This window comes from Hyperoodon ampullatus, assembly GCF_949752795.1.
Source record: "Hyperoodon ampullatus genome assembly, chromosome: 15".
NCBI classification, from domain to species: domain Eukaryota; kingdom Metazoa; phylum Chordata; class Mammalia; order Artiodactyla; family Ziphiidae; genus Hyperoodon; species Hyperoodon ampullatus.
In genome coordinates this window covers 1,756,766-1,769,023 of record NC_136928.1, presented here as the reverse complement: position 1 = coordinate 1,769,023, position 12,258 = coordinate 1,756,766, and the positions used below count along the sequence as shown (strand labels likewise).

General features: G+C 46.8%; 1 protein-coding gene across 4 annotated transcripts in view; it reads left to right on the top strand.

Moving 5' to 3' along the window:
• DGUOK (deoxyguanosine kinase) overlaps positions 1 to 10,068 on the top strand; it is a gene marked incomplete at its 3' end in the record, with an annotated part of 36,454 nt that extends 26,386 nt beyond the window's left edge. For 2 of the 4 annotated variants that reach the window (XM_079721479.1, XM_079721480.1), the window contains 4 exons: positions 2,848 to 2,995; positions 8,575 to 8,690; positions 9,285 to 9,384; positions 9,828 to 10,068. In XM_079721479.1, the coding sequence (XP_079577605.1) occupies positions 2,848 to 2,995; positions 8,575 to 8,690; positions 9,285 to 9,384; positions 9,828 to 9,854 (391 nt within the window). Of the gene's footprint in view, positions 1 to 2,847; positions 2,996 to 8,574; positions 8,784 to 9,284; positions 9,415 to 9,827 lie in introns of those variants that run through there. The other 2 variants (XR_013811306.1, XM_079721478.1) reach the window with 2 other exon arrangements.
• Between the last annotated feature and the right edge of the window lie 2,190 nt (positions 10,069 to 12,258).

Sequence of the window (12,258 nt, the reverse complement as noted above, 5' to 3'; positions counted from 1 at the left end):
TTTCCTCTCTCCCAAGCCATGCCTCTTGAATTAGGAAGATGAATTACATATTACTACCTGCTTGGAAACATATTCACCATCTTTTTTTTTTTTTTTTTTTGGCCTCACTGTGCAGCATGTGGGATCTTCCCTGACCAGGGATCGAACCCGTGTCCCCTGCAGTGGAAGCCCCGAGTCTTAACCACTGGACAACCAGGGAAGTCCCTACCACCAGTCTTTTGATTTCCAGCCCTTTAATGAGATAGACATGTGAGAGACCCCTTAGAAATAGAAATACTTTGTTTAGAAGGTACAAGATCTTGGGACTTCCACTCCTTTAAACATTTATCCATCTATTCATTTGCTCAGCACAGATTTGTTGAATGCCGCCTGTGTTTAGGCACTGGACAGCAACAGTCAGCAGAGCAGACCCAGTCCCTGCTTTCACGGTGACCTTAGTCTAACAGGGAACTTTGAGACTGCACGTGTGCTCACGTGTGTTATATGTGTTCCAAAGCAGGAATATGGCTTGTTTGGGAGAGTGGATGACAGGGAGGGAGACATCTAAATCTTTTCTGTTTGAGTTGAAAGAAAATAATAGCATGTGGTTTTAGAGCAGGGGCCGTTACGCCTAGGTCCTTAAGCTGGTTCTTCCCTGCAGCCCCTGCATCCGGGCTGCAGGGTTCCCTCCCCTCAGCAGGCAGCACCACGGCCTTCTATGCCCTCTTGACCCTTCACCACCAGCTCTGGAGAAATAAAGAAGTGCTCATCTTCAAAAAAGGCGAGGGCCCTTTTATAGGACTTACTAACAGATATTTACTTTCTCTTTATAAGATCTTAATTTCCATGTTACCTGTGAAGAAGCTGAAAACATTTTTCAGATACTGAATTAGAAATTAGCCTCTTTTCTTTGTTGCCTTCAGCTAGGCTGTAGCTAAGCCATTCCAGGCTGGAAGAGTTGACTTCTGGAGCTCCCAAATCAGTGCCTTCATAGCCTAACGATGAAGTAGTTACAGTGACAGCTAGGGTGTCTTGAGTACTGTGTGCCAGTCACTCTTGTAAGCAACTTGTGAGTGTGCTTACAGTCCTCACTGTACAGTCCTCACAACTCTGTGAGTTAGGTTCAACTGTTATCTTTTTTTTTTTTTTTAATTTTTATTTTATTTATTTATTTTTGGCTGTGATGGATCTTCATTGCTGCATGTGGGCTTTCTCTATTTGCAGCAAGCAGGGGCTACTCTTCATTGCAGTGTGCAGGCTTCTCATTGTGGCGGCTTCTCTTGTTGCGGAGCACAGGCTCTAGGCGCGTGGGCTTCAGTAGTTGTGGCACGTGGGCTCAGTAGTTGTGACTCGTGGGCTCTAGAGCACAGGCTCAGTAGTTTGGCACACGGGCTTAGTTGCTCCGTGGCATGTGGGATCTTCCCTGACCAGGGCTCGAACCCGTGCCCCTTGCCTTGGCAGGCGGATTCTTAACCACTGTGCCACCAGGGAAGTCCTCAACTGTTATCTTTGTACAGAGGAAGAAGCAGGCTGAGAGTTTGATGTCTTGCCCCTGGTGACACAGCTAGTGAATTTTGAAGCCAGGCCGGACTCAGGAGTGTGACTCTGCAAGCCATTCTCTTATTGCAACACTCGCAGCCTTGCGGTGTATACTTCCCTGAGCCATTCATAGATAAGGATTCTGAATTTCATTTTCCCAGAAGTAGCCAGTGGCTGAGCGTTGCCTTAGAAACTGGAGTTCATTGTTCAGGATGTAAATTGTGTTTTGTATCAAGATGCCTGAGGTTTGAAAGCAGAACTGACCCTCCTGACGTGATGGTTTCTAGTTAACTCGTATTTCCTATCCACCAGATGCTCCTTTAGTTATGGAAGTAAGCAGGGGGCAAAACTAGTTTGATTTTTAGACTTAGCTTTCTTGTATCTGGATCGGAAGCTCAGAAGCAGCGGAAGCAAGAGCTTCTATGTGCTTGCTTTGGAGGAGGGTCTGCTTTCCTGGTAATACTGCAGTTAGTGGGAAGTGCATTTAACTGCTCCATAGGTGACACCACTTAAATACGGTTCCTGCTCTACTGCTCAAGTAGACAAAAGGATGGCTCAGTAGCCTGGAGACTCAGAAGGCTTGAGTCCTTAAATTAACAGTGGTGGGTGCTGTATACGAGATTGGCTTTTTGTTTGGGGGTTTACTTGCAGTAATAATAAGGAAATCTTAAAAGTTTGAGTTTACATGCAAGTTTGAGTTTACACGCACCATTTGCTATATGTTTTGACTGGTTTCCAGCAGGGAAAATTGTTAGCAACCAATGATATTCTCTTTCAGTGTCCCTTTTCTTCCAGTGCATTAATCCATCCAGAAAGCTGTGATTTTGGCCTCTAAAGTCTAAATTCTCTTCTCATCTTAGTGTTGAGCAAGGAGGGAGAGACATAGGTGAAGAATTCAGATTTCTTAAAGATGGGTGAGGGACCAGAAAGGTTAAGTGTCAACTGTACTTCAGTTAGAAAAGAAAAAGAGGGCTTCCCTGGTGGCGCAGTGGTTGAGAGTCCGCCTGCCGATGCAGGGGACGCGGGGTTCGTGCCCCGGTCCGGGAAGATCCCACATGCCGCAGAGCGGCTGGGCCCGTGAGCCATGGCCGCTGAGCCTGCGCGTCCGGAGCCTGTGCTCCGCAACGGGAGAGGCCACGACAGTGAGAGGCCCGTGTACCGCAAAAAAAAAAAAAAAAGATTGATGGGGTGCTAGAAAGGTTAAGTGGTTTGGACAGACACGGAACAAGTTGGTTATTGATGTTTTATTTTGCTTCTCTCTCTCTTCGGCCTTTCATTCCATTCCCCATTCTCCTTCCCTCTCCCCATCCTACTTACATTTCCAATCAGGTATATCTTTGCAAAGACTCTTTTTGAAAATGGTTCCCTCAGTGACATCGAATGGCATATCTATCAGGACTGGCATTATTTTCTCCTGCAGGAGTTTGCCAGCCGGCTCAGATTACATGGCTTCATCTACCTCCAGGCTGCTCCCCAGGTAACACCGAATTTAAAGCCTTAGACTTTAGGGCCATATGAAACTTAAGAGGTGATGTTCTCTGAGCCCCTGATTTTCCAGTTGGAGAAAGTCGATTGTGGGTATTACCTGGAGCACGGAGAGCAATGGATGCGTACCCTCCCATCCTAGCGTGAGCACCCACAGGCTTTCTGAAGCAGAGGGCTAAAGCCAATGACTGTGCGTAGAAAGTGTCCTTCCTGATGTAGCAACCACATAGAGAAAATTGGGCTTTATGTTTATCACCAGGGTCTGCAGGTTCGACCCTCTGATCAGCTAACCTGTAGCCAGTTGCCTTAGCTTTTCCTTCCCTCTAACTGGGTCATCAGAGTCTGTGATGGTCTTGATGGTTTCCTGAATAGCACGTCAGGCGGAGGAAAAGGGTTTCCTCACCTCATCCTGATACCATCCTAATTTATAGTCTCCTTTTGAACCTTAAGGGTGCCACTGGTAAGGCAAGATGGACTGTGGAAGTTGCATCCCATGACCCTCTGACTTGGACCGTGGAGCCAGCCCAGCACACAGTAGGGTGATGTTATGGCAGGAGCACTGGAGTCTCTGGAGACAGCAGTGGTCCTTGGCTCTGCCAACAGGCAGTGACCGTGCGCAGGCCCAGGAAACCTTTCCCCAGAGGGGTCCTTGTCTGTCAAATCCAGTGTCTCAGACTAGTGATCTCTAAGGGCTCTTCTGGAGTGGGGGTCAAGGCAGGGGGTATTTTTTGAGGGATGTGTTGTTCTCACCTTTTTAGACAAATATCTGATATACAGTCAAATGCCAGATATACCACATTATCTTAGGAGGGAAAGCTCCCTTCAGGCTAGAGGCCGTGCTTCTAGAGACAGGACTGGGTCTTGTGGAAGGGGGAAGGCTGAGAGCAGATTGACTGATCAGAAAATGGGTGGGAGAGCCCCAGTTGCACAGGCTCACAGGAGCCAGAGACGAGAGGACCGGATGGAAGGGCCTGACCAGTTTGAATGCCTTGGGTGTGACAGGGACCAGGTATCGGGGCTCTTTGTGTCAGGAGCTTCTGAAGATTGTGAGGCAGAAGCTAGATCATAGGAGGAAATAAAGAGATTCCACAGAAGTAAATAGGGTCTCAGGTTTAAAGTGAAACTCAGCTAGAGATGCAGTGAAGCCAGAGGGCTGAGAGCCTTCTGTGAAAATAATGAAGCTGAAAGTAGCTGCCTTGCGTATTTATGACTTCTTGCACAGTAGTCTTCATTGCCTGGGAGCAGGAATAGAGGAGGCCAATTATGAGGGTGACTGTACTGTAGGGGCGGGGATTGGTGTCAGATTAGGGGAAAAGGAGGCCCCTGCCAGAAGGATGGTTTGAAGTAGCTGAGTGTGGGGTTCAGGATGAGAGGAAACTCCTGGACCCCAGGAAGGCTCGTGGATGAGTCAGAGCCTTGTGGACCTGAACTGAGTGAAGACTGTGGTTGGATTTTGAAGAGGTGACAGGTTTCCAGTAGGAGTTCATGGGATGAATAGTTGAAAGCAGAAGTAGGTTGAGGGGCTAAGCATTAAGAGAAGAATTGAAAGTACTGACCTAGCCTTTTCCTGGTTCTTAACCTAACCTAACCTAACCTAACCTGCTGGGACACTGGGACCCAGCAAAGGAAGGAAGAACGTCTTCCTCACTTCTTTGTGTACTTGGAACGACTTTGTGAGAAGAGACAGTGATGATGACAGTGGTGGTGGTGACTGTTATTTTTATGGTGTGGCTGATACATCTTTTTGGAGAGACGAATTGAGGTATTTCAGCTGGGGTACAATAAGGGTTGAAGGATTACTGCAACTTGATGGTAGAAAAAAAATAGCTTATTCATTTTGATATTGAATGGGGATTTGGGTGCTATTTTGATGGCATTAGAGCCAGGAACCAGGAATGTCGATATCCTTCCCCTGAAGTCACCACTGACCTCTTCTGTGAGACCCAAAGGGAACTACACCTAAGAGAGAGCAGAACAGAAGTGAAAACATCTCTGTGTAGAAAGCTGCGCAAGTGTTCAATCCCCTGGCAGATGCTACGTTCAGCGCTCGAGGAATGGGCTCAAGTGGGGCCTTTTGCTCTTTCCCACCTACTCTCCCCTAAATTGTAAAAAGCAAGCAAGCCAACAGTAAAAAATCAGAAGAGAAATGGCTGGGCCTCAGTGCCCCATGGAATCAGGAAGAAAGAGTGCAGCTGGCCAGTGTGCCTCCAAGAGCCAGGCCGTGTTTGCAGCCTGGACACAGCGTGCTGCAAAGTCCTGGGAACAAGTGGCATCTGGATGCTGGGCTTGAGAAGCACAGTGGCCAGACGCACTAGCAGGCAGGGTCCAGTTGCTGTCTCTGGCTTCAAGCAGTCCGGACAGCAGCTCTTCCGGGGGTGGGGATGCGGCGGGCAGGGGAGTGGAGCGGCAGCTGCCATGTCCAGCTGCACTGTCTTTCCTGTTCACATTCAGTGTGTCCTCCCCACGAGGACTGAGGCACAGAGGGACCAGACTAAAGCACTGTCTGCACAGGTTTTTCTTTTTTTTAAGAACTTGTTGTAACCATATCAGTAAAGCAACAATTATGCCAAATGCTCAAAATAGAAGTTTACCTAGGCTTCTGGAGGGAAGAAAAGTTTGCTCTATTAAGCAAATGAACAGTGCAAAGGGAAATGTTAGCCCAGTTTAGCAGGAGAGACTTTAGCATCAATGTTTGCCTGCCAGCAATGAATGAATAATTATAGCTTTTATAAAAAGAATTGCTCTGCCCTGTGTATAATTGAAACCATAAAGCCACATTCTAAAAAATACGCATTTTCATTAATTCTGATAATATTTTTCTCTCAGGAAAATTAGGTAGCTTTGCTATATTTAGAAATCCTGAAGCTACCTTGCTGGCAGGAATGTGAATTGGTCAGCCTCTAAGGAGGCAGTTTGGCAGCGTATACTAGCAGTGCACATACTTTTGACCTATTAATCATGCTCTTTGGAATTTACTCCATAAATATGCTCCCACATAGGCAAAATGGTGCATGTGCAAGGCAACATTGTTTACAATAGCAAGTTATTGTAAACAGCCCAGTAGTCATCAGTAGGGACTGGTGGAATAGATTATGCCCCATCCATGCACTGATAAATTCTGAAGTCATGAAAAAGAGCTAGAAAGTACTATACTGACATGTAACAATCTTCAAGACGTTAAGTAAAGAAAAATAAGAACTAAGTGCGTCGTGGGAGACCTTTTACATGTATGGGTTTTTTTTTAAAGGTGGGGTTAAGAATGTGAAATGCGTGAATCTTTCTGAAAGTATACAAGTCACTAACATCTGTCCTCAGTGGGACGGAGAACTGGGTAGCAGGAAGTCGGTGGTGTGAAGCTGTGTGATGGGCAGGCAGGGGAACACGGGGAGACGTCTGGAAGCAGTCAGCGATGAGGATGAGGATGCCAGTAGGAGCAGGATGCCAGGAGGAGGAAGAGGAGGTTCAGAGTGAAGGAAAGCAGGAATGGAAAAGAGTCAGGTAGGAGCGAAAGGTCGATAGAGACGGACTAGGTCAGAAATGGAAACGTTCCGTGAGTATGTGCAGCAAATATTTATCGACCACCTGCTCTACCAGGCCCTGCGCTCAGCCCTGAACCAGACGGACTCTGGCCTGCCTCCTGGGTCTCCCCCAGTCACTGTGCCCTTAGAGCACCCTGTGCAGACCTCCCTCAGTCACCTGATACAGCTGAAATACCACTGGGGGTCTGTGTGTGTCCAGGGCCTAGCATAGCGCTTGGCTCGCAGAGTGGTGCTGAGTAAGCTGGTACCAGAGATAAAGGCAGAGCCCTGTCTCTTCCGGGAAGCGCCTCTGACTGCCTGAGCCCAACTGCTGCCTCCCTTATCCGACCGCCGCACTTAAGATCCAAACCTCCTAGTTCAGCACTTGATTTGCTATTTTGCATATGTCGTTTTACTTGTTATCTAACTAGATTATAGAATCCCTAGGACAAGGACTTCATCTAAGTTTAGAGCAGTTCTTAATTCAGGGGAAAGAGATGAAAAGGGATAAGTGCTAAAAGTATTAACATGTTAGATCTGTGTTAATCAGTTTGAAAAGTTGGACATAAGATCATAAATGAAATGTGTTTTTATGATTTTCTCTCCTTAGAGGAAAGATGGGACAAGAGGGAAACAGCAAAGACTCTGCATCTTTAGGGATACTGTACCCTACGTTTGGGGATCAAGTTTACATTTGGCAATAAAGTTTAAATGTTTGAAAGAGAGAAGTCCTAAATCAGTGAGTTAATGTACTTGTGCTTCCCAGGACAGATGACATTGAATAATAAAGCATTTGCCAGGCAGAGAGAGGAGGGAAGGCAATTCAGGCAAAGCAAACATGCAGAGCAAAAGTTCTGAGACGTGAAGGAGCTTGATCTATACCGCGGGCAGGAGGTCAAGTCTGGCTGAAGCCGTGGGTCCAGGGGAGGAAGGAGCTAAGGAAGGTGAAAGTGGAGAGTTAGGAGGGGTGGCCAGACTCCGGGAATGGCCTTGTGTGACCAGTAGAGGAGAAGCTGACATTCCCTGAGCCATTGTGCTTCAAACTTTCTGGTCAGCGTGAAATTAGGCACGCTCTGGAAGGAGTGGAGGATGGAGAGTTGGTCTCAGCCTCACTTTCTTTACTTCTTTACCTTTGACCTGTGCAGAATTTGCACTGTGCCCCAGAGTGAGTGTTTGACATGATATGAAAGAGATGTTTCAAATTACTTACCCTTTGGTAAATATGATGTTACTCATACTTCCTTGAATCCAGGCTGAAGGCGATAAGGACCCTGTGAGGGATTTTAAGCAAGGAGAGGAATACCGTTACAGTCACCCTCCATATCTGCAGACACAGACCCCGCTGATGCGGGGAGCCCACTGCCATTTCATACACATCAGGGACTTGAGCAGCCTTGGATATTTGTATCCTCAGGGGGTCCTGGAACCAACCCCCGCTCACCACAGATACTGAGGGACAGCTGTATATTGCAGTGCTCTGGAAGGGCGGGCTGAGCAGGAAGGCTGGGAGGAAGAACAGCATCTGCCAGGACCTTGACGGGCTCCCTCTGTAAATCCTCACAGCGACCCTGGGATTGATGAAGGGGGAGGAGGTGGAAGCCCACCCAGCTGGCCCCGCTGCTGCCCGCTGAAGACGGGAATCTAACCCTGGACTTTCAGACTCTAGGGCCTGTGCTCCTTCCACATGCTTCACCGCTTCCGGGAGGCAGGGAGCCAGAAGGCGCGTGCTCGTAGTCCAGGTGAGAGAGGCTGAGGGCCTGCCCAGGGCAGAGGGGAGAGAGGCGAGGTGAGAGCCCGCTGAAGAGAGATTGAAGAGAACTCGGGGACTTCCTGGATGTGGCCGGGAGGAGGAAAAAGAGGTTAATTCCAGGTTCCCAGGGTAGGTGATGTTTGTTATTAACCTGTGACTGAATTAAAAAAAACAAGGCAGCAGAAGCAAAGTCGTCGTGCTAGTGCCCAGGATAGACATGGCAAGTGGGTCTGAGGGCACCCCAGCTTTTGTAACAGCCGAAATAACCAAAGAGCTCAGCAGATCCTGGGGATTGTCTTTCAGGTTTGTTTGAAGAGGCTACACCTGAGGGCCAGGGAAGAGGAGAAAGGAATTGAGTTGGCGTATCTTGAGCAGCTTCATGCTCAGCACGAAGCCTGGCTTGTCCGCAGAACAACCCCGTAAGTGGAGAAGACTGCAGCAGTGGACAGAGGCCTGCCTTCCTGCAGCCGGTCATTAAAATACAGGAAGTTCAACATGCAGCCCCTAAGCAGGTTCAGAGTGTTCTGGAAGCGGTTGGAATTGTCAAGCATTATCCAAATCAGAAATTTAACATTGGATATAATCTATATATTCCAAGAAACTTGTTATTAGATTCTATTTCTCCATCTTTTTTGTTTTTTGACACCCCCTGACTGACCATGGTGATTGATGATGATGACATAGTTGGCTCAGGGTAAAGGTCTGAAAAAGTTTAGAGAAATTGTCAGTGTACTAAGTTGACATTCCTAGTTTCAGCCTTTCCTCCCTTCAGGCTTGGTGTGGTGTCCATTTAAATGTTTGAGGCCCTGACCTTCAGTATCAGTCTCAAGACTAAAGAGGAATTTCAGCCTCATCTTCCCAGCCAGCTTTATTGAATCCTTTTTTTAAGCTACTGTTTACATGAAATTTCCTTAAGAAGGTATGTGGCCTTAGATCTGTTCTGAATTAAGGCTGGTGAGTGTGTGAAACCTGCCATCTTTCTTCTGTTCCCTAAATGTTCGTGCTTCTTACAGGCTCCACTCTGAGGCCCTGCTGGACATTCCAGTGCTGGTGTTGGATGTCAATGACGATTTTTCTGAAGAAGTAACCAGACAAGAAGCGCTCATGAAGAGGGTGGGGAAGACCTTAACTCCTGCTTTCTAGTAGTTTTCCTTGTTTGCACTTTTATTGCTTCAGACTTCAGTATGGGCCCCGTGCATTGTGCCTCAAATTGCATTTCACACTCCAAAGCCTGTGGGACCTTGTAGAAGTTACTGATATAATCCCTATTCTCTAATACTTGGGGCCAGTAACTTAAATACTTGACTTGTAACGTGTGCTTTCCAGCTGACTCCCTCCTCTAAGGTGTTCTAGAAGTAGGGAAAGGAGACTTCTGGATTCTCTCCAGCTCTGCCACTTGATACTGTAGGACCCTGGGCAGGTCACATTTCCTTTCCATACCTATTTTCCCTTCCTCACAAAAACTCATGGGCTTGGCTACATATGCATTATGGATGGACTATTGTGTCGTCTCCTGAAAATGTGAAATTAACTTCTGGTTGTTCCCTTCCCCACAGGTAAACACCTTTGTAAAGAATCTATAACCAGTACCAGGATGTTCTAGCTGTGATCTGGGCTCTCTGACTTTTTGAAGCCAGAAGAATACCAAGTCACCCACCTTCCCATCCCCACTCCCATCTCCTTTTACACCTAGAGTGCTCTGACACTCAGGGGTTAGGTTTCTGTTATCCTTGGACCCTGCCTTTGTCTTCTTTTATATCTCAAGGACTTCTTAAATAAAGTCTGCATTTTTGTGGATTTTGCTATCCAATTGTTCATTTATTTCAGCGTGTATCTACGGGTGCCTGCTCTGAGCTCCCGTCTAGACTGGCCATTTTCACGTGAGAAAAGTCTTTGCTTTCCTTCTTCTTGAATGCTTCACCAGCCAGACTTCCCTGTGTGTTCACTGGCTCCTTCTGACATGCCAGGGCGGGAACTTCTAGGACCCTTAACCAAGCTCTGCCTTAGGCATGAAGCAGGGAAGTACAGTGACTCAGGAGTGGGTGGTTGCTCACGTGTGAGTCCCCAGAGCCAGGAAACGGAGCCCGAACTCCAGGAAACTCCGCTGTCTCTTCCCATCCAGCACTCTTGGTTTGGGGGTTGGGGTGGGATTTAGACCTTTGTCTTAGAGCTGGAGAACCTGGACGAAAGAAAGGGAGGGAAGGAGGGAGAGAGCAAATCATGAGCCTAAAAGTTCCACATCTGATATTTAGGGTTTGGTCATCCTGGCGCTCTGGCCTGCTCCAAACACCTGACCCAGTGAGTTTCAGGTGACCTTAATGGAGTGAATCTGTCTATGCTGGAAAGAAAGAAAATAATTTTTTGTGCTGCACTTCGAGCTTCAAGGACAGTTTATTGTTAAGAGAGAAAAATACATGGCTCTATAGAATGGAAGTACTTCATTGACAGAAGACTGCAGGTCCACGATTCACCGGCATCGGAATTCCTGCACTGAGCCCTTGACAGTTGCACAGGCCCACAGGAAAAATGAATGAGCTTGGGACCCAGAGTGTCCCAGGAGACAAACCTGTGTTTCCCTTGATGCTTGGGAAAACGAGTGTGAGATTGGTTTCTAACAAATGTGGGATGTTTTGAAATAGCACGGCATTTCTTTATCCTACTTAAAAAAAAAATTTTTTTTTTAATTTATTTTTGGCTGCCTTGGGTCCTCATTGCTGTGCGCGGGGGCTACTCTTTGTTGTGGTGCGCGGACTTCTCATTGTGGTGGCTTCTCTTGTTGTGGAGCACAGGCTGTAGGTGCATGGGCTTCAGTAGTTGTGGCTCGCGGGCTCTCTAGAGCATGTACTCAGTAGTTGTGGCGCACGGGCTTAGTTGCTCCGCAGCATGTGGAATCTTCCCGGACCAGGGCTCGAACCCATGTCCCCTGCATTGGCAGGCGGATTCTTAACCACTGCGCCACCAGGGAAGCCCCTATCCTGCTTAAAACAATTTTAACGGCTTTACTGAGATGTAATTCACATACCATACAATTCACCCATTTAAAGTGTACAATTCAGTAGTTTTTAGTATAATCATAGGGTTGTGCAACCATCACCACAATCAATTCTAGAATGTTTTCATCACCCTCAGAAGAAATGCCACACCAGCCGCTGTCACTCCCCCATGATCCCCACCCACATGCACCCCACCCTGGGCAATCACCAGTCTACTTTCTATCTCTACTGATTGGCCTATTCTGGACATTTCATATAAATGGAACCACATAATATGTGGCCTCTTGTGACTGGCTTCTTTCATTTTAAGGTTTTCAAGCTTCATCCAAGTTGTAACACATATCAGTACTTCATTCCTTTGTATGACTAAATATTTCATTTTGTGAATATACCACATTTTGTTTATCTATTCATCCATTGATGCACATGTGGATTCCATTTTTTGACTATTAAGAATAACACTGCTATGAAAATTCATATACAGGTTTTTGTGTGGACGTATGTTTTCATTGCTCTTGGGTATATACCGAGGAATGGAATTTTTGGGTCAAATGATAACTCCACGTTTAACTTTGAGGAACTGCTAAACTTCCAGAATTCCATGTTACATTCCCTCCAGCAATGTATGCGTGTCCACTTCCTCCACAGCCTTGCCATCTATCATTTTGATTACAACCATCCTAATAGGAGTGAAGTTGTATCTCATTGTGGCTTTGATTTACATTCCCTTAATGGCTAATGATGTTGAGCAAAACTTTTCATGTGCTTATTGGTCATTTGTATATCTTTGGGAAAAAATGTCTATTCAAATCCTTTATCCATTTTTTCAATTCTGTTATTTGGCCTTTTTTTTTTTTTTTTTTTTTTGTGGTACGTGGGCCTCCCACTGTTGTGGCCTCTCCCATTGCGGAGCACAGGCTCCGGACGCGCACGCTCAGCAGCCGTGGCTCACGGGCCCAGCCGCTCCGCGGCATGTGGGATCTTCCTGGACTGG